Source organism: Ochotona princeps, chromosome 18 (assembly GCF_030435755.1).
Source record: "Ochotona princeps isolate mOchPri1 chromosome 18, mOchPri1.hap1, whole genome shotgun sequence".
Taxonomy (NCBI): Eukaryota; Metazoa; Chordata; class Mammalia; order Lagomorpha; family Ochotonidae; genus Ochotona; species Ochotona princeps.
This window is the reverse complement of record NC_080849.1, coordinates 28,628,067-28,654,043: the sequence shown is the minus strand read 5'-3', so window position 1 is coordinate 28,654,043 and position 25,977 is coordinate 28,628,067. Positions and strand designations below refer to the sequence as shown.

The window sequence follows — 25,977 nt, the reverse complement described above, 5'->3', positions numbered from 1 at the left end:
GACCCGATGGGGCTACAGATGGTGGAGGGTGGGAAGGACTGGATCAGCCATAGTTGATGGCGGGGAACAGGCCCTCGGGGAGGGCCGGGGAGTGCGTCACATGCATAGCGTCCAATCTCATTAGCCAGCCCAGCGGGACTCCACTGTCACAGCAGCGTGTGGCTGCGGTGAGGGCAACGGGCACCCTGAAGATGCTGTTGATGGCGCTGGAGCAGCCAAGGGCAGTAGGAGCACGGGGTAGCGAAGTGACTCAGCTGGAGGCCACTTCGCTCAGGGGTCTGTGTGGAAATGGGGTAACTCACAGTCTCTCGCACCTGTGCTGGCCCTGCCCCTGCTGGGCTTGCCTCCTGCAGCCCAATGCTGGGCAGACACAGAGGTGGGGACAGACACGGAACTGGGCAGGCAGATGACAAGCAGCCTCCCCAGCCTGAACATGGGGGAGGCAATAAAGGCTGGCTTGTTCTTCAGGACTTGGTGGACGTGGGAGGGAGGCCTTCATCTTTTAGAAGCTTCCAGATAGGAGCTTCCCCAGCCAATTCTGCCACAGAGGTGACCCCATCCAGCCAAGTATGGCAGCCAGTCCTGGGGTCTGGGGCTGGGGAGACCTGTGGTGGTTGGCCCTGGGAGACCCTCCAGTCCTGCTCATGCCCCTCTGCCTCTGGGCATGGTGAACTTCTGCCTGGGCTGCTACCGCAGGTACCTCCTGGATCAGGCCTCTAGGTGGCTTCTCATGCAGTTCCTGAATAAAAAGAGACTGCAGGCGCTCACGAGACAGCTGGCGATGGAGACACAAAGGCCTCACAACCAGCCACCATCTCACCGGATCTTCTCTGTCAATTGGCATCCCCTGCCTGGCCACTGACTTTTATGAGACCCTTGGCACCCTTGTTGAGCCCAGCAGGTTCCTGGACAAGTTTGCTGCCTCAGGTCAAGGCAGTCAGGACCTGCCTCTCTTCCCTGATGCAGGAATCCAACCTTAAACCTGGCTTACTGCAGGATGCTCTTTCAGTTCTGAGTCTTGACCGAGCTTCAACCTCTGAGCCCAGTGCCCACCTCTTCCAGGAAGCCCTCTTTGCTTGCTTAGAGCTGCCGTGAGCTTTCTCTTCTCTGATTGCTCATAGCATGTGGGCAAGTCAGAAGTTTCTCGTCCAGCCTGCCTCTGACTCCCTCGACCAGGACACTGCTTCTCCCCTCTTTGTTGCTTGTAAATGGGCCTAGGTTGGGTGACACGTGCCTGTGGTGCTTTCCCACTGCTCCTAGGCCAACTGGAGTCCCAGAGACCACGCTGGGAATCAAAAGATGCACTGAACCCAAGCAGGAGTGAGTTTCAGCTCTGCCACATTCTGGCTGGGTGTTCTGGAACAAACTACCTTGCCTCTCTGTGCCTTGGTTTATACTGTGAATTGGGGTCAGTAACATCTACCCTGCCACCACAACAAAGTTCCTGTGTGGGTGAAGCAGAATTGTCCAAGTCCCCAGCCAGTCTGCTGTTCTCAGAGACATGCCTCTGTAAACCCAGGGGGGTGAGGCCACATGCCTTGCAAACTCCCAGCAAGACTGGGGCTAGGAGCTTGGGGAGGAACAGCCAGCCTGTGCTGCTCTCCCTTGCTAATGCCCACCTGCATCTCCACTGCAGCCACCCTCTTGCCCCCACCTCCCTGACAAAGCAGCAGCTGAGTAGGACAGCGGCCTTCACCCTTGGCCATGAAACCCCTGGCTGCAGGAACCACAGCCCAAGGAGTGAAGAAACCACCAAGAAACTACATCCTTCCTGCCAATGTCTTAATCACCTGAGTCCCAGACCTTGCCGTCCCCAGTATGTGGACTAATGTGACCAAGTAACGTTCTAGAAGCCTGAGAAAGGAAATGAGGAGCCAGGCCCTTGTGCTGTGGGTTGGCGTGGGAAAGGCAAGGAAAAGGCTTTCTTTTGCCTGCAGGCCAAGGTCTCCTAGTGCACTGGGAATCTGAAGCAGAAACCTGACCTCCTGCTACTGCTCATGGCACTCAGGTGCTGATGAAGGGCAGCTAGGGGGCCTTGGGCCTCGGGGGTCTTTGGGGTGTATGGAAGCTAGCAGCAAAGTTCTGGAGCCCCTGCTCACTTTCCTGTACACTCCGGGGCCCCTTCCTTTCCTCCCTGCCTCCTCCCCCAAGCTGGCCCGGGGCCTTTTCCTCAACCTACTTCTTCCAGACCCCTCTCCCTTGCCCACCTCTGTCTCTCCTCCCCCTCTCAGCTCTGTCTTTCCTCTCTCCCTCCCCCGCTGCCCACTTCACTCCCATCCCTACCTCCTCATCCTTCTCCTCTTCCCTATTTCTTTAATTTTATTTAATGTTCACCTCCTCCCATCCGCTTCCCCCAGAAGACATATTTAATGGCTATTAAATTATTTTAGACCAACTTTCTTAAAAAAGAGAGCGAGACTGGTGGGAGTGCTGAGTCAGGGCCATCGTGCTGTTTAATATTGAATATGCAATTAATAGAGAGATGTTTAGGTTTGGCTCTCTTCCCCCCCCCTTCTGCTGCAGGAAGAATAAAAGAGCAAGTGTCGGCGGTAGGAGATGGATGGGGGAAAGGAGATGAGCTAGCAACTTGGGTCGCGGAGCTCATGCGACCCAGGCAACTGGAGTGGGAAAGGGTTTGCATTGGAGTTGCCTGTGGCCTTGCTGGGAGAGGGCTTCGAGCTCCCCCACGGGTCTGGAGGAGAGGGGCTGTATGCAGACCTGCCTGCTCCCCTCGGCAGCCCTGTCCATGCCGCACCCCTGTGTCTTCCCAGGCATGGGCCCTCCTCTCCGTCGAGGCCACATGTGCCACCTCCTCTGAGACCACCGGCTACTCTGCCCTGGGGGTCTCCACCCTGGGACCTACTGCCTGAGTTCTTTACCTGCTCCTCAGTGCTTTTCCTCTGCCACTCTGTCCAGCCAGCAGCTGCAGGTGAGTGGCTGTGTGCCTGGGGGACCCACTGGGCCTGCCTGCTGGAGGTCATCCCCAGGAGACACTCCTCACTTGCCATGGGCTGGGCAACTACCTGGACCCCGACTATTGCGATCCTTAGGCCTGGACCCTGGGAAGCTGCAGGGAAGCCCTGCCCTGCCCAGGAGGCTCTGAGACCCTGCGCAGCAGGAGGCCTGAACCACAGGCCTTGTATCTGGCTCTAGACGTTGGCAGAGCCCAGGAGGCAGCAGCCTGGACTGGAGGGGACCTTTCTGTTGTCTCTGCTGTCATATTCCCCCAGGACAAATAACCCCCAAGTTTGCAAATGGATTTTGTATATTTTGCCCTTTGTCCTTCATTTCCTGGTAAACTCTCTGGTAAGAGGAAAGGTGAAAGACCACAGTGCCTAGCTAGTTAAGGGACAGGGAAGACAAGTGGGCAGAGGGCCCTAAACCTCTCTCAAGCCCTCTCTGGAAGAAGAGTGGCCCAGCTCTCTCTGGAGTCAGACAGCTCTGGCCCAACCCCAAGGGTGCACTTAGGAGCAGCTGCCCTGCACCCAGTCCAGCCCCTGTGTGACAGACATCCCGGGTGGGTCATCTCCCTACACACCTGCTCCCTTGCCTCCCCCTTTTCTCCCCCGACTCCACATACTCTCAGGCTCCTGACGTTGGCTACCTGCCCAGAAGTGGCAGAGCACACAGCCCACAGCTGAGGTCTGGTGCCTGCTGGGACAGCATCCTTCTCTCAGGGAGGCAGGCCAGGAAGGGGGAAGGGGAGGGTTGCTGCACGCCTTTCCTCCCTAAGGCAAGGTGGGACAGGTGTGGCATGGGGTGTGCAGGGAAGCTCTGGGTAGACCCACTGGTGTGTTCTTGACTGGCTCCTCCTCCTTAATTTCCTTCTGCACCACAACAGGTGTAGGCTCAGTCTAGGGGAGCCTAGGGACATGGCTGTGCCAAGGGTGAATTCGGTTACCCCAGAGATGAAGGCCAGGGCGAGGGGTACAGCCTGGAGAGAACCACGAGGGCAGCTGACACCTGCGGATGGAGCCCACCCAAACCCTGCCCTTCCAGGGCTGAGCTGCAAGGTGAGCTGGGTCCTGACTAAGCTCAGACACCTCAGGCCTGGCACTGGTAGGCTCTGTGTTCTTGAGGCGTGTGTTTGTCAAGTGAGGCTGGGTTCTTTGTTCCCTGCCAGCTGGGGTGTTGGCCTCCCTCACCCACCCCAGTCCTGCTCTGTTTAGAATTGGCCTGGTCTGGCCACAATATCCCAAGGTCAAGCTTGAGACCATTTCAACTTCTGTAACAGCGAAGTTTCCTTAGTCACACAGAGCTGGGCACCCACTTTGGGGGTGTTGCAGAGGGGCTAGGGCCACGCTCCAGGCTCCACCCAGCTCCCCCTTCCTTCCCCTCTCCACACCAGTCATCCCAAGTTCTGCTCCCACCCCACCTCCTGCCCAACCACAAAGTTCCTGGGTGGTGGGGAGTGAGGAGCAGGAGGAGGCAGCAAGAGTCGCTGCACAGGGGAGAAGGAAGAGGGGAGGAGAGGCAGAGACAAGTGGGCCCTCACGTGAAGGGGGCTGGCGCGGGCAGCTACTACCTCCTCGGCTCTCGCTGTCCGCCGGCTTCACCTGGATCGGCCGGTTCATCTGCAACAGAGAACAGGGGACAGTGTTACAGCAACGAGCAGCCAGCAGCCACGCTAACAGGTGCATAGGTGTATGCAGGGCCACAGGCCACATCCCTGCACCAAGATGCAAACTCACACATCCTCGGCCAGGCTCAACCGTCCCCCCCCAAGACTACACAGTCCCAGGTCCCCCCCCCCCAGGTGGTTTCTGGGGACGAAGGCATTATGTCTCCAACCTACCACCACCACTGGTCCTGTCACCTGGAGCAGCCAGTGCCAGCCTACAATATCAGAATCCCAGACTATTACCTCCCCGGATGCCCGTGAGGTCCGTGTGTCCCACAGTGCACTCTTAGCACAGCCTTGGGCCACGCAGTCAGTTAACCTTCTCAAAACGATCTCTGGTTACAGGCGGACCCTTGTCCAGACTGGGATGTGGCATTGAACTTCGCTCCAGCCCATGCCTGCCATTTGGCAGACTTGGCCCTTGTCGGGAACATGGCTCAGGGAAGAGCTCTTGACTGCAACTAGGGCTGTCCCCTGGGGGTCTGCGTGCTGGAGGCACAGCTGGACACAGCAGGAGAACACTAGAAACAGGCCTGCCTCCCTCACAGGGATCTGTGTCAATTCCATGTGCCAGCCACTAGAGGTCTCCGGACTCCAGGCATCCTGGACTCCGCCTGCCTGCTCTCCCAAGCAGGCACCAGGGTGGGCTCCAAGGTTGAGGTTCCGATGTTTTTCAAACAATAAAGGCAAAAGGAATCTCAACAATGGAAGTGTACTCAACGACTTGCAGGTGCTTTGTTTTGATTCAGCCCCTCCTCACCGCTCCCTCCACCTCATTGCCCTCCCAGACATAGACCCTGGAGGGGGCAGGGCAGGGCAGGGATAGACACGCCCATTTCAGGGATGGAGAAGCCAAGGCCCAAAGAGGAGCGTGTGCTTTCCAAGGCCAGCCAATGGCAGCCAGGCACAGGCTCGCAGCCCTGGTCTGCCAAGGCTATTTCTGCCCTTCCGTCCTGCACCATGAGGCTTTTTTGCTGCCAGTTCCCTCCTATCCACAGGCTGGACCAGCCGGTCACAAGCCTCCTCCCGCCTCCTGGCTGGGAGTGGAAGTGAGTTTTGTCTGCGTCAAGGCCACTGGGTGGGGGAGCGTGGGTGTCTGTGACTCAGCAAGGTGAGGACGAGGCCAGAGGAAGGGCAGAGCCACAGCAAGGAAGGGTGGAGAGAGGAGGCATACAGAGCAGACGGAGGAGGAGGCACGGGCAGTCAGGAGGCCTGGCGTGCCTTGTGTGGGCTCTGGGTTGTGGATTAGGACAAACTCCAGGCTCTGGGAGAAGGATGAGGAACTTCTGCATAAACCACACCTCCCCAGGCCTTGAGCCATGGGGCCGCAGGCCGGCTGCAGAAAGGCACCAGCCACACAAGCTCTCCTGTCCCTTGCTGCCTGGGGACTCAGCACCACACCTTTTCCTTGCCTCCCAGAAATCTCCACTGTTCCTGGAGCCCAGCTCTCAGTGTGGCCACCGTGTGCTGGGCATTGCTGGTCTTGCTTGTGTGACTTTGCATTCTGCCCATGAATAAGCCATGGAGTATGGGAGTCGGGGGACTGTAGTGGGACACTGAGGCTGTGGCACCACGGTGAAGGGCCGTGCCATGCCTGATCTTTCTAGACTCTGGCTGCCTTGAAAGGAGAAACCCTAGGAGAAAGCCAGTGGGAAAATGCCCAATGGGCCAATGCAGTTTGGGGCCAAGTTGGGGGTCAAGACTCCCCACACTGGACTCTGATCCCTCTCACACTATTGCCACATCCAGCACCTTCCTCTCCCAGCCATATTGGGCAAGCTGTACCTCCTCCTCCAGTCTTATCCTTTGAGTTGAGCTCCTGTGTCCCCACAGTTGTACGGTAAGGTCCTTGGTGTTGGTGCATCTTGAAATGGGCCCACCACGGGAATAACAGGATGAATGCAGACATGAGGATGGCATGTTGTGCCTTCCCACCCCCTCCCCATCATGAGGCTGGGTCCTTGACCCTTGCCATGAGGCTGGAAAGAGTAAGAGACCAGGGTGGGAGTGCACCTGTGCAGGCAGAGGGGCAGGACCCAGAGCCAGCTGGGCCCTGCTGCTCTGTCCCAGCTTGGTCCAAAAGTACGGAGATGAGAGAAAGGGAGTTTGGCACACAGAGAGTAGGGTTTCATTCCCTTAGGGGTGATGCAAGGAGCAAGGCCAGAACCACCATCTCCAGGAGATGTCTGGGGGACTCACTGGGATTGGCGGGCAATGAGTCCATTATCAAAGGGGATCTCCCTGGGTGTGGGTTGCCCTTTGCTGGATCGCCCTTAGTCCACCAGCCTTGGTCCCCAGTGCACAGCAGGCTCTATCCCTTGCTACCCACTGTAGCCCTGGTGCACCCCTGCCATGTCCCTCCATGGCACAACACAGGGCCTCCTCACTCACCCCCACACTCATAGCTTCCTGAAAGGCCAGAATCCGGGGTCACAGCCAGCTTCCGTCTGCCCTCAGCCTGTGGCCTGGGCACCCATGGATGTTCCAAGAAGACTTGTTCCTCTGAAGTGGACTCACCCTGGAAGCATTTCCGTACCCCAGTATGACATAAGAGCAAGTCAATCTCCACGCAGCCTTGCAGGGCTGGTTGGAGAGGTGCTGGGTGGGACAGTGAGAGAAAACACATCCATGGGCTTCTGTCATTCCCAGCAGCACAGCATGGAGATTTCTGTTAGGACAGGCTCTGCACAGGCAGCTGGGACCTGGCAGGAGACCTCCCTCTTGTCCTTTGTCCTGGTGCAGTCTGGCCAAGTCCTGCTTCTGCCTCAAGGAGGGAGGACTGGAAGGTATAGTCAGCAGGAGAATGAGTGAAGGATTCTGGGAAGAATGAAAAGAGGAGGGAAGAGACAGGAAAGGAGAAGGGAAGACAAGAAGGAACAGCTGCCGTCTTCTTGGCCTCCTTGTAACCTTGCCCTCTTTGTAACCTTGCCCTGGCTGTGGACACCCTCCAGTGCCTTTGCTGTTGTGTCTCTCATTCCTTAATCTGGTTTTGTGTTCAGCCAGTGTGTGGGATCCCAGGGCGTGTGTTGCTGGGAACTTGGACTGGGGTATAGGAGCCTTTCTACTCATTTTCCTTCTGAGATGTCCTCCGGGACCCCATTGAGGCCCAGTGGCTTTCGGTCTGGCTGCTGCCTGCAGGTGCCTGGTGGGTATTGGGAGCCAGGGCTGCCTCCTCTGGAAGCTCCTGGCCTCAGACCTCCTAGGACACCATCAACCCTTGTTGCCTGGACCCGTCTCAGGGAGAGCAAGAGATTTGGGGCCATCTCTGCTCCCAACTCTGCCAGGGTGGCAGGCGGTGGCTCTTCACCTGGCCCCTTCTCCTCTGGCTCTGCCCGTCTTCCCCTCCCCACCCCTCTGCCACTCTTTGCATCAACACATACCCATGCATTAAACAAGACATTCCATTAATTTCTTCATCATCATAACTTAAGCTGGGACATACCCTTTAAATATTCATTCAGCTATGAAAACTGGGCATTAAAATTTTAATAATGTCAAGCTCATTTGAACCAGGCTCCTTGGGGACGATTACGATACAATTAGAATAAACACGATGATGGAGCTGATTGGAGAGCTTCACCTGTCCAGCGTGGCTCCCTGTGGAAGGAGAGGCTTGAGGCCAGTGGAAGACGGACAGATTGACAGACAGGCCTCCTCCCCGGCTTGCATCTCCCCTCCCTGTCACCCTCTCTCTTCTTCATGGTGCCTACTCTACCCACCTAACCCTCTGACCACCTCATATCCCATCCCAGGACCAAGGTGCCATGCACCTCTCTCTAACCAGCGATCCCTGTTCTCCCCCAGCCCCTGCCAGTGCCAGGGACTCCTTTCCTGGTCCTCCTGCTCTGGGATGGGGTGACCGTGGGCCTCCTCTTCCCTGCTTGCAAGGAGCTCTCCATTCGACCAGGGCCAGCTTGTGGAGGGGAGCCCTGATGGTTCTAGCATCTGTTACACTCTGCCTGGCCCCCTTCTGTCCCTCCTGAGAGCTAGCATGGGGGGTTTAGAGTGGGCTGAGCCTGTACTACCTTCCCTCAGGGCAGCTCTAACTGCACAGGGTAATGGGACCTTTGTGGGGAGCTGGAACCTTGGCCACCTGCATCCCCAGGCACCAGTGTCCTGGTTTTGCGATGGCACCCAGCACAGCCCATTCTGTGCTGTCATGGAAATCCTGGGGCTGACTTTTCTCTCACCTTAAAAGCTTCCCTGCACTCCTCACTGACCACCTAATCCCTCTTCTTTCTCAAAGGTCTACAGCCTTCACTATGCATCCATGATCGTCATACATAACCTGCATTCTTCTCTCTCTCCTCTCTTTTCCCCCTCCTGTGTGTGTGTGTGTGTGTGTGTGTGTGTGTGTGTGTGTGAGACAGACAGACAGACAGAGAGAGAGAGAGAATCTGAGACTAGGAGATTCAGGTTTCTCAAGAAAAAGCAAGGACTTGGGTTCTTCAATCTCAGACTCCCAGCCCAACCTTAGCACAGTTTCCCTGGACTGTGTGTGCGTGTGTGTGTGTGTGTGTGTGTGTGTACGTGCACATGCATGTATGATTAGCACCGTGTGGCATCACAGGCATCTTCAAAGCATTTGCTTTGAGCAGGGATGGAAGGGCGCTGGGATTTAACGAGGCTTTGGAGAAAACGCCAAGACCAGCCACCTCTGGTTTCTAGCTGTGACCAGAGACGCCTCGGCCAGGTCTGCACCAATGTCTGACTGATGCATGGGGCAAGGTGTGGACATGACACGGACATGAGACAGGTGGGTGGGATACAGCTGAGTTTCCTGTACCATTCACTGGCCTGTTTCAGGCCCAGAAGCTGAAGCCCTGGTGGGACCTCTTGGCACTGTAGCAGCACCAGGTGATTCTCTGTGTCCTGCTCCTTAGAAGGGCTCAGCTCTGCCTGAGCCAGGAAGGCTGTGTGCAGCTGTGGGTTCTTGTCTGACTCAAGCTTGCAGCTCACACTTGAAGAGCTGTTCTCCTCTGCCTGTTCCTGGTATCCTAGGAGGTACCTCCTGTTGGCTCCTGGGGGAAGTATTGTATGACCCGGCCCCTCCTCCTCAGTACCTTCCCCCCACCACCCTGTGGTCTTTGGACAGCTGCAGCTCTTACCCTCCCATTCCCCACACTCAGGGTGAAACCCCAGCCTGCAGGGGCTCATGACAGGGTGGGGGTGGGAGGGGGGGTGTTGGAAGCTCTGCACTTCCATCCCAGTAGTGTTACTGTTTTGGGGAAGAACGACACAATTTGCAGAGCCCCTTGTTCTGTGAGTGAGAAATAAATGTCATCAGAGTAGTAAAATTAAAAAAAGCTGCCCCGTCCTTGCATGGTGTCTCTCTCTCTCTGACTTGTCATGGCATTTTTTTTATTTGCTGTTTGACGTCGTTTTAAGTCAAGATAAACATAAAGTTTAAATTATTTGCAAGGATTTTACCATTCATTTTTATTTTGTGCAATGCCAGCTTTCAATGTAAGTACCATAGTATTTCCCAAGCATGCAGTCGCTGAAATTACACCATCCCTATTTCGTGGCTAGTGCCTGGAGGGTGCCTGGAGCTTTGCTGAAGAAACAACACAAGCCTGACTCAGGAAAGCAGCAAGCAAGAGCGGGCCCCAGGCAGGGAGCGGGTCACAAGAGAATGCTCTCTCAGGACCTTGCAGGTCCCCACACCCTCTCCTCCTGCCTGGGCTGCACCCACAGTTTGAGGCTGAGGACTGCTAGGAGTGACCCCAGCAAGGGTGGGCCAGGTCAGGGAAGGCAGAGAGCAGCTGCTTCCATGGAGCGCCTCATACTAATCCATGCATAGACAGTCACCCACAAAGGGACATGGAAGAACATCTCATTCCTCCTGAATGGATGTGCCCTGGACTACCACCCAGCAGGCAGGCTTGGACTGTTGCAGGTGGGCTGGGAGTGCATGGATTCACAGGTGACAGAGGCAAGCAAAGTCCAAAGTGCAAAGATAAAACAGAAAAAGTTCAAGCTGGTGACTACAGGGCATGGCAAGGTTCCTGAGTGGGAGCTCTTCAGAGTGCAGTGCCCATGTAACTGCCCAGGTCATGTGCCCATGAAGTTGCCTAAGAGATGTCTGGCACCAGCCACCAACACTGGCATCAGGAATTGCCTTGCGCACCAGGTGTGTTCAGTCTGTGCACAAGCTCCAGGTATAGGAAGATGTCTACACAAAGACTTAGCTTCGCTTCTCTCCTTCTCCCGCTCCTCCTTCTTGTTTTTGCTCCTCTTCTCCTTCTTCCAAAACCTGAAACTACCGTGGGTCTTCCATGTGCATAGCAGGGGCTCAAGTGCGTGAGCCGTCTCCCAAGGTGTGCATTTTCAAGTAGCTGGATCCGAAGCAGAGCCAAGACTTGAACCCAGGTACTGCCACATGGAATGTGGGTATCCCCATCAGTGTCGGAACTGCTACACCAACTGCCCACTTGAAAGGTGACTTTGGGGCAGTCTTGATGAATAGATTGTCTTTTCAGCCATGGTTATGAAAAGCTGGTGATGAGAGAACAACCACCCCGTCACTCCCATGGGGACAACATGGGGGTCCCTCTCCAGATCACCCTCCTCCACAATTTTACCTTTATGGAACCTGGTAAATGGCAGTGAGCAAGTTAATACATGATGCAATTACTGTGGGGCGGGCCAGCATCATGTGACCTGTGGAGTGTCTGGACTGTGAGTAGTAGGTGCTCAACAGCATCTTCAGGAAAAAAAGCAGCTGGGCCCTGGGGCTTCTACACCTCCGTGGCAGGAAGGGTTGTCAGGGAATGGCAGGAGCGGTGCGTATTATTTGTGGCTCATTGTAAATATATTAGTGCTTTAATTGCCTCCTTAATAAATCGCATATGGCTCATTCCACAGAGAGGGTTAGAGAGGCGAGGGATCCCATCTGTTGTCACCCTAAGGTCCTGATTCAAGGACGCCCCAGTGCTTACCAGGGTGAAACCTGGATGCCGCCGCCTGAGGGTCCAGCCAGTTGGCAACACCCCTCCTAGGTGGCTGGGGGCAGACGCCTAAGGCAGCCTGTGCATACAGGAGCCCTTCCCCCCAACCCCATCGGCCTGGATAACACATACCACCTTAGGGTCTCAGTTTCCCCTCATAGACTTGCAGTCTACATTAACTATCCCTTAAGTTCCCTTTTCTCTCTTTCGTTACCCTGTGGACCACGGTGGTCCCAGATTTGTGACTTTGCTTGTTTAACATCTGTCTCCTCATGTGGACCCAGAAGCCAGCGGTCAGCTGACACATAGTGGGTGTTTAACACATATGGTTCCTGCAGACTGGCTGGCCCCGTTGGGTGCCATATCACTCCAGTTCTCCTGCTTGGGCAGTACCCTGCTCACAGATGCGTGTAGAGGCAGTAAGTGGCTGCCCGCTGGACAGTCCTTCCGGCTGCCTGTGCCAGCACAGTAGTGATGCTGTTGCCCCTTTGGACAACACAGGGTGTATGGAAGCTGAGAGAAGCTGATCACTGTTAAGAGAGCATCCAGTGAACAAGGAACACACAGAAAAATCTGAGGTAATTGTTAAAATATGCAAATCCACAGCCCATTGAAATGCAAACCCTCCAGATAAGATTTTGTAATAAATCTGGTTTCTATTCCCACTCCTGGCTTGGAGGAGGCTTGATGGGTCAGAACATGTCCCAGCAGGCAGGCCCTGTCAGTTACCAGGAGCATCCATGGCACCTCACCCTCTCCCTGTGCTGGTTATAAGGCTCCGTCTCCTATCACTATTTTTTTTAAAGATTTGTTTATTTTTATTGGAAATCTTACAGAAAAGGAGAAATTTGCAGATTTTACAGAGAAGGAAAGACAGAAAAAATTTACATCCACTGGTTTACTCCCCAAGTGACTGCAATGACCAGAGCTGAGCTGATCTGAAGCCAGGAACCAGGAGCTTCTTCTAGGTCTCCTACATGGGTACAGGGTTCCAAGGCTTTGGGCCATCCTCTGCTGCTTTCCTAGGCCACAAGCAGGAAGCTAGATGGAAAGTGGAGGAGCCAATTCGCAAGCCGGAACTCATTTGGGATGCCAGCACTTACAAGGAGAGGATTTTGCCACTAAGCCACACATACCCCTTCCCCTTAATCTTCTCAAATATACCCGCAATGAGGCTCAAAGTCTGCCTTTTCACCCAACGAACCCTCTGTGATTGGTCCACCCAATTATAGTCTGTAACTTTGGAGTCCTTGCCTCTGGATGGTTTTTGGCCTTTTGCTGTCACAAGCGTTGCTCAAAGGGATGGAGGAGGCACTGACTGTCTCAATGATGCAGCAGGCTGGGCCAGCTGGCTCTGAGTCTGGATGAAGAAGACAGGTGTGTGGGTAGAGCTATGGCCCATGGGTGGGTGTGTGTGAACAGCTGCTGGTAAGATTTTCCAAGTCCTTCCCACATGACAGACCTGGTCCTAGCCCCATGACAGAACCCCAACATTCTTCAGTCAGTCCCTCCTGAAGGAGTCTGGCACAGGCAGGGAGAATCTGGTGGTCTGCGGAGGGCCTGGACTTGTGCAGTAGGCATGAAGCCCCCAGTGGGGCCCCACAGGCACCATATCCCTCCAAGGCCATGTGTGCGGAGAGAGAGCCCAAGCTCGAACAAGAAGATGGATCCAAGCCAGGTAGGAGTGGGGACGGGGGAGTCTGAGAAAAGTGGGTAAATGTTTACATGGAGAACAACCAGCATCCCCAGGCTCCTCACCACCGGCAGGACAAGGGCCCTGGATGCACTGAGGAAGGTTCCTCGCAGCATCTTTAACACAGGGAGGGCTTCCGCACAGGACTTCCAGAGGGAACCCAGATTTCATCTCAGCATGGCCCTGTGCACCTGCCAGTTGCAAGATCCTTCCAGTCTGCTGCCGGCACCCTTTCTCCTGCTCCCCTCCCCTCCTCCCTCTCCTTTCCCTCTCCCAGGAAGAAGGAAGAGCGTACCCCTGGGGTTCAGCCCCAAGCCCACTGCTGCCTTGTGGGAGAAACAGTCCTTCATGGCAGCATTTAAGCTTCCACTGCCCCAGAACTGTCCCTGGCATTGCAGTGGGGTTGGGATCTGCTGTGGCTGTGGCTAAGGGCTTTCCCAGTGTGGTAGCTGAGGTGACAGGGTGAAGGTGGCCACGGACAGCAGGGCAGGACTGACCCATCCACCCGGGGACTGCCACTCATTCCAGCCTCCAAGTCCCCCATGTCCCAGCCATGTCCAGTCCCTTGAGGCCCACACAGCCAAGGGGGCAGCTGGCTCTTTGTCTAACCAGCTCCCTCCTCTGTCTCACTGCTCCCACCAACGCGCCAGGGCTGCTCTGGCAAGGGTGGGAGGATCCTTGTGGTCTTAATTAAGATCTGCTGCCGTGGAAACCAGGCTAATTAGCCTGCGTGTCCAGGCTGGGTCACTAACCCTCTTCAGGGTGGGGGGTGGGGTTTTTTGAAATACAGCCGCAGATACATGATTATGGATGGAAGGGGACCCCATTCAGTGGTGAGGTCCCTTATGGGGCCCCAGATTGGGTTTGATAATTCAGGACACTCTCAGCATGGTGCCTGCCTAAAGAAGCAACCACTTCCCTCCCTCTCTCCACTTTTTCCCTCTCTCCCCACCTCTTAGTATTTCCATGGTTTTGAAGGAGTCCTCAACAAGAGATTCTTTTCCATTCTGTTCCCGAGTCTCTGGGCCCTTCCTACTGAGCTGAAAATACGGGTACATCTGAGGAGGGCAGGAAGGGCTGAAAATGGTGAGGAAGGTGTGCACCTGACCCCAGGCATAGAGGGCACCATCATCTCTGCGGAAACCTCTCTTCTTTGTCTCCCAACACGCAGCCTGTCACTGTGGTGGGCCACACAATTCATTTAGTCGTTGACTTATTCATCCAATCATCCATCTGCCTGTCCATCCATCTATTCATTCACCCCTACATCTGCCTATCCGTCCATCCAACCATTCATCCATCCAACCATCCATCCATCCATCCATCCATCTATTTGTCTGCCTGCCCCTCCCTCCATCCATCCATCCACCCATTCATTCCTCTGAATCTCTCAGAGTGTCAGGCTGGTGCCATGACACAGAAGACCTGAATGGCCCTTCCTCCAAGGGCTCATGCTCAGTCTGCCCCAAAGGTGTTTAAGTCCATCCTTCCTAGTCTCTGCCATGCACTCTGCCTTCCACCCTCTGTGTAGAGGTATGCCCGATTCCCTGGGTGTGCAGCCGCATGGTCCTGCATTTGTGAGGAAGGCTCAGCCTCCTCCCCATCCCCACCCCCACCGGCTCTTAGGCATTTGCCTACCTATTTGCAGTGATGAAGTTGGGCTTCTACAGCACAAGGCAGCCTAAGACTCTGCTGGTCAGCTCTTGTGATTTAAAATGAGTTGTTCATAGCCTGAACTCACTCCCATTTACTGGATTCTGTGCTCGGCTCTGGCACCAGAGCTACTGGAACTGTCCTTGCATTGAGTTCCCATGCAGATCCATACTTCCTGAATATTCTGTCCACCCATGCTCATGGCCCTCCCTTGGTGACCAGATTTCTGAGCCCTGTGCCCTGAGAGCCCCTGATCAGGGCGGGGGGAGGTGCCTCTGGACTTGGCAAAGGGCTCTCTTGACAAGGCATTTAGCCTCTAAACCTCTTACAGAACTGGTCAAATGAGAATAAGAGTGGGTGGTGCCCTGTCTGTGTCATCCACACCCTGCCTTGAGTCAGGTACTTTGAGCCCTCCACTCCACCCCTACTCACTGGGCCTGCCCCTGGGAGTGTCGCCCCCCAGGGCTGAGAGAGGGGTCTAACATCCCCTGTAAGACCTGTGTCTCTCATTCTTTCCACCTTAGCCCTCATGGAGATACTCTGGCATGACCAGGGTAGTGGGTGTGTGTGTGTGGCGGGGGGGTGGGGATAGAAAGCCCATACCAAGCAAATGACAAATGTAGAGGAAATTGCTCCTAATCCCCATGCCACACAGTCTGATGACGCTGGCCAGGCGCAAACCTGAGTCATCCCAGAAATGGCACCGATATGTGCTTGCTGGAATTTGTTTTGTCTCTGGGTTTTAGATTTAATCATTTGCTCGCTCTCTCTCTCTCTCTCTCTCTCTCACGTTTTCTCTCTCCTCTTCATTCCCTCCCTCCCTGCCTCTGCCCCTTGCTTTCCCGCTTCTAATACTAGCCTACACCCCAGCAGCTCATCCAATTCTGTTTTCCTGGCATTAATTAACACAGCTCTCCAGCCTCCAACAGGCTAAATGATGAATCAGGTTAAATTCCAGACAACAGCCGCACACCGCCATCAATTAGCCATCTCCGGGGCAGCTTCATTAATAAGCATCGATCACGGCCTCCTCCTGAGCACGCCAGGCTCTCTGGGTCACGGCCACTGCCTGGGAGTGTGTTGGGCCAGGTGTGAGTGTGAGCAGGCATGTGAGAGGGACCAAGTGCGTGGTTCAGGGGACTGCCTGCGGGTGTGTGGGTAGAAATCTTGGGGGCTGGCGGAGAGGCCCTGACCTGAGTGTGGCAGGCAGTGCTGCAGCAGGAGGTGCGGGTGTGTCTTTGAGGGAGGGGTGCTGTGCCCACCTTCCTTTTGTTGTGCTACTATCCCCTGGTTCTCTCTTTCTCTGATTGCCCACTGTTCAGGCACGCTCTGCTCCCCCTCGCCCGGAACACCAAGGTTCTCTCCCGCAGGTGCAGGTGTCACTGGCCCCGCTCTCTACCTTTTCTCTCCTTTAGAAACTTTGTCCAACCTGCATTCCCATGGGAGTGAACTCCCCACTGACATTCCCATCCTTCTTCCCCGAGAGGTCTCAGGACCTCTTGCTTGTTCTCACTGGTGACATCTCCAGCTCAGAGCCTGACTCGCTCCCTGCCCCTACTGTGAACACCCCAGCTTGACAGCTGTTACCACCAGTACCCAGGTGCCTGGCTCACATCCTCCAGTCCCTTCCATTCTGCCTAGAATGTCGCATCTCCTGCTGCGCACAGGACCCTCCTGAGCCATAGGCAGCTGCCAACAAAGACCCTTGCCCACAGGTTAATGCCCACTCCCTCAGTGTGGTGGTCGCCTGCCTCCCTGCAGTCACATGGCTCCCCTCTGTTCCTCTTTAGCCTTGTAGCTCCTGACACTGTCTTCCTTCAGCATGGTACACATTACTTTGAGCAAAAGCTTGTTCACTGCTCACCTGCCCAGGCCTAGACAGCCTCCTATTGGCATGGGGGGATGGTGCATCCCCAGAACCCCTGGCCCTTGTGCACATGCTGGCTTGGGGAATCGATGCGGCCTCTAGAGGTAGCCCCCAACAGATCATCTCCTTAAAGGTTAATTAAGACCCCGGAGCTGGCCGGCGTGGTGCAGCCGGTGACGGCAGAGAGACGCGCTCCAGACCATTAAACACTAATTAGGTTTGGGAAGTCTATTGAGCTCTGAGGTCTCCTCAAGGCAGGTGCTGGCCCCTGGGTGCCCTTTGAAATGCCAGTACTATCACCCCTCCCTGACCCCCCAGTCCAGCCACCAGGCTGGCCCGAGACCCTAGGCAGCAGGCTATGTCCTGCGTCATTTCTATCCATCTCATTGTGTCTCCGCTGCCCAGGCTGTGACCTGCCAGAGTCACTGCTCATCCATGGTTCTGGGGCCAGCTTTTAGATCTGGGGGTCTGTATAACTATGGACCCTTTTTTCTGATGCCTGTTTGCATACCAGCAGCACAGCCTCTGGATTCGCCTCCTCTTCTTTCTTGGGGATTCCAAGGCACTGATTGAAAATAGGTATGCTCTGGCTCTGGGCTCGGGCAGGTAGCACAGAAAGCTACCAGTGGGTGCAGACTGGCTTGGGCCTTGGAGTCCCTGAGCAAAAAGAGAGAAGGATGTGGGGATGGTTGGGAAGGCCTCTCCCCTTCTGAGCCACTGAATGCCTGTCCAGAGATGCCCTGGCCTCACCCCTTCATCACCCTGCTTCCCAGAGGCCTGGCTCTCCCTCCAGACCCCTCTTTCCCAAGCTCTAATTTCATTCCTGCTGCTAAATTTGGCAAGTGCAGCCCTGAGGCACCCCCTGCTCCCACCATGGTGTTCATTCATCCATTCATCCACTTCCTGAGATGTCTGATGGAAACCCTGGCTTGCTCTTGGAGGGTCTGTGCAGGAAGTGAGCTTAGAAAGGGGCTCCCCGCCCCCCAGTTACAGTGGCATCACCTCCAGGCAGGCAGGCAGCTGTTCAGGTCCAAATGCACCAAGAAGAAGGGTCCCTCTACTCCCTCCTGGTTGCGCACACCACAGTACAGAATCCTGTATCAGTTCTGGAAAACGTATGAGGCCGAAACAGGTTTTGTTCCAGTTCTCTCTGCAAAGCACCTGTCCTGCCTTAGCGACCAACAGATCTAAAAATCAGCACTGCTACCATCTCCCTTGTCACCCTTTGTCACCAGAACAGGATGTGGCTTAACTTTTAAGTTCATGGTGAACTTCCAGGCAGGGTCAGTGCCTGCTTAGGGTCCCTACAGTCTTTATGCTGGGCTGGGCACTGGGCCTCATGATGCCATGGAACAGCATAGCTGCTGGCAGATGGTCTTAGCTCAGGCATTGAAGTCACAGTGCCCACACCTATGAGCCTGAAAATGCAGGGCCTCTCCCCATCTCCCTGTTTGCCTGTCTATACTCACCCCCTGTCTTTGTCTGCAGTATTGACCTGCACAGAGTGGATCTGAGAGCAGAACTGATCACATGGGGGCAGATGCCCAGCCTGGAACCCAAGATGGCTCTTTGCTTGCCCCCACCCTCCCCTTGGCACCACGACCTGCACCCCTACTGAAGGAAGGACAGGAGATGGGCAACGTCCATTGTTTGGGTCCCTTCCTCTACCACGGTCCCGGCTCTCAAGGTCCCCACACTCGTCTGACAGGCAGGGATGAAAAGGGACTGTGTGGGCACAAGAGGCTCAGCCCAATTTGATAAGCACCAAGTATTATGATTGCATTGATTCCCATCATAAATCATCTCTCCTATCTCCTGCCTCTCTCTCTCTCCAGCGCCCCAAGTTAAGCCTTGGTATTTTCTTTAGCTGCTGCCACTGCCGAGTCTGGCAATGATATTAGGATAATGATGATAAATTTTACTCTGATGCGAAACCACTCCGTGTGTGTGTGTGTGTGTGTGTGTGTTGGGGGTGGGGAGCATTTATCCACCACACAGATGCCTTGGATCCCTTGACTGCGGAGTGGGGTCTTCCCATGGGCATGGGTACGGGTCCATGTTCATGCATACATGTGTGCACCTGTGTGAGCACCCTTGAATGCCTGTGCAAATCATCGTGTGTGTGCGTGCAAGGCCTGGGGGCCTCTTGCTAGGTGTCCTGTGGGTGAGATGTGCTTGTGCACTCTATCAACAGATGAGCATGCAGTGGGAGGGTGCAGGGGTGAGGGCAGTGAGATGGTTGGAACCAGTTTTGCTACTTGGGATTTGCATGTCCCTTTACTTCCCCCCTACAACATAAGGCACCTGCCATCACTGTTTTAACCCTTCTTTGCAATGCTCCATTAACTCTGATTCCTCCAGAGCCTTTGGCGACACCGTGATCACACACGCCCAGCCTAGGACTGCGGGGAGTGGATCAGCACACACTTTACTACAAATCTCAGCTCCTGGAAATTGTGCCCACGTTCAGTCACTGGCCAGGTGACCTCAAAAGCTACTCCATCATGGGGAGGGTCAAGCTGGTTACCAGCCCTCTGAGTTCATGTCTTGTCAGCTGGGGTGGGCTCACCTCCCATTGATCCTGGGGCCAGCCTTGGTCCCTCCTGGGGAGCAAGGGAAGCCTGGAGAGCCTGGGGGCCCTGCATCTAGCTCTGGGGTCTGTGATCCTGGATGAGCTCGTGTCCCCGAACCTGTGGGCTTTCACCCAGGGGGAAAAAGGGGGTATGAGAAGGGTGTGGAGGTGTTCTGAGCCACATGGGACAATTAACCTAACAAGCAGGAAGTGTCTAATTGTACCAGTCCCAATAGTGGCAGACATTCTGTGATTGGCCCCTGTGTCTGGTCCCCATAGCCTCCAGGGCTGGTGTGCTAAAGCTGACCAAGGCCTTGGGGACCCACAGCAATTCCCTGTACTTGCACTTGTGCTGGGCACCAAGCAGAATTTCCTACCCTCCCTTCCTTTATGTCATGTGGTGATAAGATGCAGAGATGTGTGAATGGCAATGGTTGTGTCACTGTCCCTGGGCGTCTTCTGGGGATTGAGCTGCGAGGCCCTGGGTGAGCCCAGCTGTTTGCCCTGAGAAGCCATTAAGCCCCAGAGGACGCAGTGCTCCACACCGCCAGCAGATGTCGCCCAGGTGCAATTTAAGGAGTGTCAGCCTGTGTTTGTAGACCAGGCTGGGCTTTGTGTTCAGCCTCCAGCACAGCTCCCCTGCTGTCTCCCTCCCCGGGCTGGGGGTGGGGAGCCTGTGTGTACTGAGTGGGCAGGAAGGCGCTACCTGACTGCGGCCTGGGAAGCTGTATGTTTTCTGGGATGCCTCCTAGTGCAGTGACCACCTGGGCAATGCCCAGCCCCGTGCAAATCTCAGCAGTGTGGAAGTATGTATGCACACATGGGATGCTGCAGACCCCATCCAGTCTCCACACTCTCAAACCTTCACCTTTCCCTCCCAGCAGCTTCACCCCTGCCCCCCACACTGCCTGGCACCTCTCCCCAAGCCTGCTGCCCCCTGCCCTACCCTCTTTGCCAACCCAAATCCCACCCATTCCTCTACCTAAAGGCCCCTCTCTTCTAGGAAGCTTATAAGCTCTGCAGCTCTCCCACCCCTCATTCCATGTTGCCCCTTCTCTGACTCCTCCTGGCCTGGGACTGTAGAGTCTACAGCTGCCTGCCCGGTGTGGTGCAGCCATCAATCCTCCCAGGCAGCTGGGCTCCTGAGGACAGGATGGGGCACAGCCAGGGCTGGCCTCTGGGGCAAACGTGTCAGAGCAGAGCAAACTCGGGCCACAGAGAGGTCTTTTTCCCACCTCGCCTGCTCCTCACAGGGTCGCTGGTGGTGGTGGGGGCAGTACCCAGAGCAGACCTGATGGCTTACAATTGGCAGGCAGCTCCCGTGGCCGCAGGAGAAGGAGGGAACTCTGCTGAGATGCCTCTTGAGCTGTCTTTAAGGCCCAAGGTTGGACCATCTGCCTTGTGGACAGGTAGGGGAGGTGACCCTGCACCTTGGTTGAAACAGGAGGGACTACAGTAGACTCTGGAAGCTCTGATCTTTGCTGAGCTAGGTTTGATCCCTCAGGGCTAGCAGGGCTGCATTCTGCCGTGTCTTTTTGTGTTGTCACTGCATGTATCACTGCTACCCTGCCCCCTGCTGCTCCTTGGGGTTGAGGTGGGCTAAGAGGCTCTGCCCCCTCCCTGTGGGTTACACATGTTTAATCACCAGTTGTCAAATAAAACTGCAAAGGGCACCTCCCAGTGCCTGCCTGTCCCCTGGGATGCAGAGCAGGGGACCCCCCTACAGGGTCCTCATGCAGCTGTGGGCATGAGATGTCCTCCTACCAGCCCGCTGGGTGACCACTGACGCAGCATCACCCCAGTAGATGTGTCACAGCCCCCTTCTCCAGTCTCCCTGCAGCAGACACAACCCTTAGCGGACTACACTCTAAGAATATGACAGGTGGGCACCTGTGCTGTGCTGTGGTGGGCAAGCACTGCCTGCATCCCTTGTGAGTGTTGGCTCCAGTCCTGGCTGCTCACTCTTTCTTTCTTTCTTTCTTTCTTTCTTTTCTTTCTTTCTTTCTTTCTTTCTTTCTTTCTTTCTTTCTTTCTTTCTTTCTTTCTTTCTTTCTTTCTTTCTTTCTTAGATTTATTCATTTTCATGGAAAGTCAAACATACAGAGAGGAGGAGAGACAAAGAGGAAGATCTTCCATCCGCTGCTTCACTCCCCAAGTGGCTGCAATGGCTGGGGCTGAGCCAATCCAAAGCCAGGAGCCTCCTCCAGGATCTCCTAGGTGGGTGCAGAGTCCCAAAGCTTTGGGCTGTCCTCGACTGCTTTCCCAGGCCACAGGCTCGATTAGAAACGGCGCCCATATGGGATCCCAGAGCGTGCAAGGTGAGGACTTTAGCTGCTAGGCTGCCATGCTGGGCCCAGCTGCTCCACTCCTAATGCAGCTCCCTGCTAAAACATCTGGGAAAACAGCAGAAGTTAATCCTGTACCCACAGGAAACTCTTGGCTTCAGCCTGATCCAGCCCTAGCCATTGTGGCCATTTTGGGAGTGAACCGGTGGGTGGAAGATTCCCTTCTAACTGCCTTTCAAATAAATTTTAAAAACAAGTCTCAAAAAAAGAGCATGCTGGGAGGAAGGGAGACCCAGGGAGGCAGGGCTTGGGCCCCTGGGAAAGGCACAGGTGTGAACACTAAGTAGCAGAGACTAGGAGAGAACTGCCAATCTTACCACTGGCACCTGGACTGACTCACCGTGGACAGCATGTGACAGGTGGAGTGAGGGCTGCTATGTGCTCAGCACCCACCTGATGCACCATGCCGTCTGGGGCTATGTACATACAACTCATAATCAAGAGTGAAGGGCTGCAGGCACACAGGGAAAGTGTGTCTGTGTGTGTGGGGTTGGAGGCGGTACCTAGTTCGAAATGGGGACCCTGAGGGTCAGGACAGGGAGTTGGTGAAGGGGATGGCCTTTGGCACTAGGACACTGCCTATGCCAAGGTCCTGCGAATGGACAGAGCTTGGCAGAAGTGAGGAAGGCTAGACAGCCACTGGGGACAGATGGAGCTAAGGTTCAGCTGCTCCATGATCTCAATCTACTGAAGTGCGTGTTCCAGTTTTTCTGGGCATTCTGAACTATGGACATCCAAGTGAGAGTGGGAGGGGGGAGGTGTCCTGCCAACAGAGAAGGTATGGGAACTCAAACCTGGGGCAGTAGCCACAGCAAGACTCAGACACTGCTGGGTAGAGCAACTGAAGCCTGGGGTGCAAGCCAGTGTCCTGTAACTCACTGTGGCCTCCCTGGCCACACGGGGAAGGCACATCCATGTTTCTCAGGGGTAAGATGCCAGTGCCATCAGCAGATGCCAGGTCAATCACTCACTTATCAATAAGGGATGCACAAGCTGGTCCCCACTACTGCATGAAGCCTTGGTGCCTCAGCATCCTGGAAGTCCCGGTCCCAAGTCTGCCTGGCAGGGGAACTTCCAGTACTCATCTCCATTCAAGAGTTCCTTGATCAGAAACTCCGTTGGTATGGCTTGGCAGCCACCATGCCCAGGAACTGAGAGGTTTGATGTGTGTGCGTCGGAGGGGTAGGGTGGGAGCCTGAGCCCAGACTGGCTGCTGCTCTCCAGGCCTCACTCTCACCCTCCCTGCTCTGTACCCTGAGTCCCAGTCCATGGCCTTGCCTCTGTCAGTTCTGCCTTCTACTCTCATCACTTTCCACATGACCCTTGACCTCAACTTCCTGGGCAGGGAAGGGGAGTTCCATGCCTGTCACCCAGCCAGGCACGTGCCACACCAGCTTCCAGGGACGGTCCCAGGTCAGGATGATTGCGGCTCACTCTGGCTTCTTCCCCTTTTCCCCACTCAAAGGAGCCCTCTGCCCATGCTGGCCCGACAGCACTCGCCCTGCTGAGAGGTAGCCAGGGATGAAGGTGCCAGGGTCCAGTGCCAGAGCTCTGGGGAAGGAGAGAAGGCTGTTGCTGAAACACGGAAAACAGAAACCAGCTGTGACCCTCAGGGCATTCCCTCTCCGTGGAAACAAAGGCAGACAACTTCAAGACTGGGGTTTCCTGGGGCTGAGGACTGGGCCTACTTGCTCAACATGAACGTGAATCCAGGACAAGCATCAGCAGGTCCCTCCACATCTGGGGCTGCCAGGATCTGAGAGAAGTAGGACACAAGAGGCTGAGGATACCATGGAGCTTCCTCAGCCAGCCCCTGCAGATGGTGGTGTGTGCTGTGGGTCCTTTGTATTTATTTATTTTTAAAGATTTATTTATTTTTGTTGCAAAGGCAGAGAGAAGGAGAAGCAGATAGAAATATCTTCTGTCCATTGGTTCACTCCCCATATGGCTGAGTCAATCCAAAGTCAGCAGCCAGGAGCTTCTTCCAGGTCTCCCATGTGGGTGCAGAGTCCCAAGGCTTTGGATCATTCTCCACTGTCTTCAGGCCACAAGCAGAGAGCTAGAAGGGAAGTAGACCAGCCTGGATACGAGCTGGCAAATCTACACGGGATGCTGGCACTCGCAAGGGGAGGATTAAGCAACCAAGGGTCCAACCGGACCCTTTCTAAGGAGCATTTATAGAGGAAGGCATGAACCTGCTGATGACCTAAGAGGCAGGATAAATTGCAGTGGGTCTAAGCAAAACATTTTGTGCAGAAGGCAATAGAAAGCTGCAGCCATATACTGTTCAAGTTCTGTGTGAGCTTGAAGGAGAAAACAACCTGTGTGCTAACCATGAAGCTTGCATCTGGTGTGAGATACAGGTCCCTGCGGGCAGGTAAGAGGGCTGGGATTCACGCCAGCCTCCTAAAGCTAGCAAGCAGCGAGGGACTGAGGGACTTACGGGGGCGGGGTGCAGTTGTCTCTGCAGGGACAGATAGGCATGTGCCAGGAGCAGGAGGCTGAGGAGGGCAGTGGACAGAGGAATGGCAGGTGCAAAGGCTCAGAGAATAAGTGGTGGGTGAAGCTGAGGGTGTGGGCAGAGTTCACAGAGTGGGAGATGGAGGCAGGGAGGGGAGCACGTGGGGTCCCTTGGATGCAGTCCAGGTGAGAGGCTGGGCCCTGGCACCATGTGTAGGTATCAGAAGGCATGTGATGTGACTGCACCTACTCTCTCATGGAGCTTCCCTCACAGGAGGGAGACAGCTGGCAAGAAGAGGTCCCAAAGTTGGGCTACACAATAGAATTGCGGAGCAAGGCAAATAAGGGAGAATTGAGTGTCTAATTAAGCAGACAGTGGCTCTTGACCCCCCAGGGGAGACACCCAACAAGGGCACAAGTCTCAATTGCATGCTTTTGAGTGCACAGCATGCTGAGATCAGAACCCCTGCAGCACCCACCTTCATGGATGGGGATGGAGAACCGTGCCCTGCACCTGCTTGCATCCCTCCAGGAAATGTTCACCCAGGAAGGGTGAACAAACTAGCCAGGCTCCCCTTCTCAGGCCCACAGGTAGCTCTCTGGAAGGCAAACTTCCTGCTGGCCTGTGGGTGCTCTCTCATCCTCACCTGCTCAAAACCCACCCCACGCGGCACCCACTGACGTCCTTGTCTGACCTTGGTCACATCTACTTCCTGCCCCATACCCAACAAATACCAACCCCTCTGAAGCATCGTTCAAGTCCCCCAAGGTACTGCCTGTTCTTGCCTCCCAAGGTAGGCAATGAACTCAGCTTTCCTTGCTCAGTGTCTTACTTTGCTGGGGGCTGTTCAAGAAGTGAAATGGGAATCAGACAGACCTTTTGAGGGTTCTTTCATTTCTCTAAATCTAGAAGATTCTCGGGATGCTGGGTTCTCTCACTTGAATCCTAAAATCCTGAGATCCAGCAGGGCAGAACCCTGAGGGTCAGTGAGGGTGAGAGGGCATGGGTCAGGACACCACACCTGTGGCAGCAGAGCTGGGTGCTGACCTGGTCATTTTCTGTGTCCAAGGAGGCCCACCACACACACTCCCAGAGAGCATCTCACACCACCTCGAAGGTGACCCAAGTCTCCCCACCCCCTTATAGATTCCAGATTTTATTTTTGGGCAAGTAATTAGCATAGCTCTTCTCATTAATATTATATTTAAGAAAGGGAAGGTGCTGGTAGGGGAGAGAGGGGCAGGGAGGGAGGGAGGGGCTTGCACATGCCAGTAATTGTCTTGACAGCCCATCCCAATGCAGTGACAGGCGACTTTAAGTGGCCCAATTAGCATAAGAAACGGCTCGCAAAAGTTCTGAAGGCATCGTGTTGATTAATGCAATTTATCTTGCAAACCAGCAGCAGACAGCTGAATCGCTGCTAATGATTATTATATACATTTATACACATTATGTGCAGGCAGCCTCCTCGCCCACAGCCCACAATGCACCCCTCTCCTCCCACCCATGCCCTCAGGCCCACGGATCCTGGGGAGATTGTGCAGCTTGGAACCCTTCAGCCCAAGTTCCATGGGCACTGTGTGTCTTCAGCTGGAACTTCCTGTGACCCCAAGTGGCTTTAGTGGCAAGGGGCTTTAACTTGAAGTGGAACTCAAGGAAGCTTTTTCTGATGCAGAGGGGAGCAACCACAGGAGCGGCCAGCGAGGACTGCCTGGACCTGCAGCACAGTCCACAGTGTCAGTGAGAATGACAGCCAGGGCTTGTGCCACTGCCCACAGCATCTTGCCATTCCGGAGCTGAGAACCGCTTGTTCTG

General features: G+C 55.0%; 1 protein-coding gene across 2 annotated transcripts in view; it reads right to left on the bottom strand.

Moving 5' to 3' along the window:
• Positions 1–25,977, bottom strand: part of CELF4 (CUGBP Elav-like family member 4) — a 189,034-nt gene that overhangs the window by 55,811 nt on the left and 107,246 nt on the right. For both annotated transcript variants that reach the window (XM_058676924.1, XM_058676925.1), the window contains exon 2: positions 4,526–4,574. In XM_058676924.1, the coding sequence (XP_058532907.1) occupies positions 4,526–4,574 (49 nt within the window). The remainder of the gene's footprint in view (positions 1–4,525; positions 4,575–25,977) is intronic.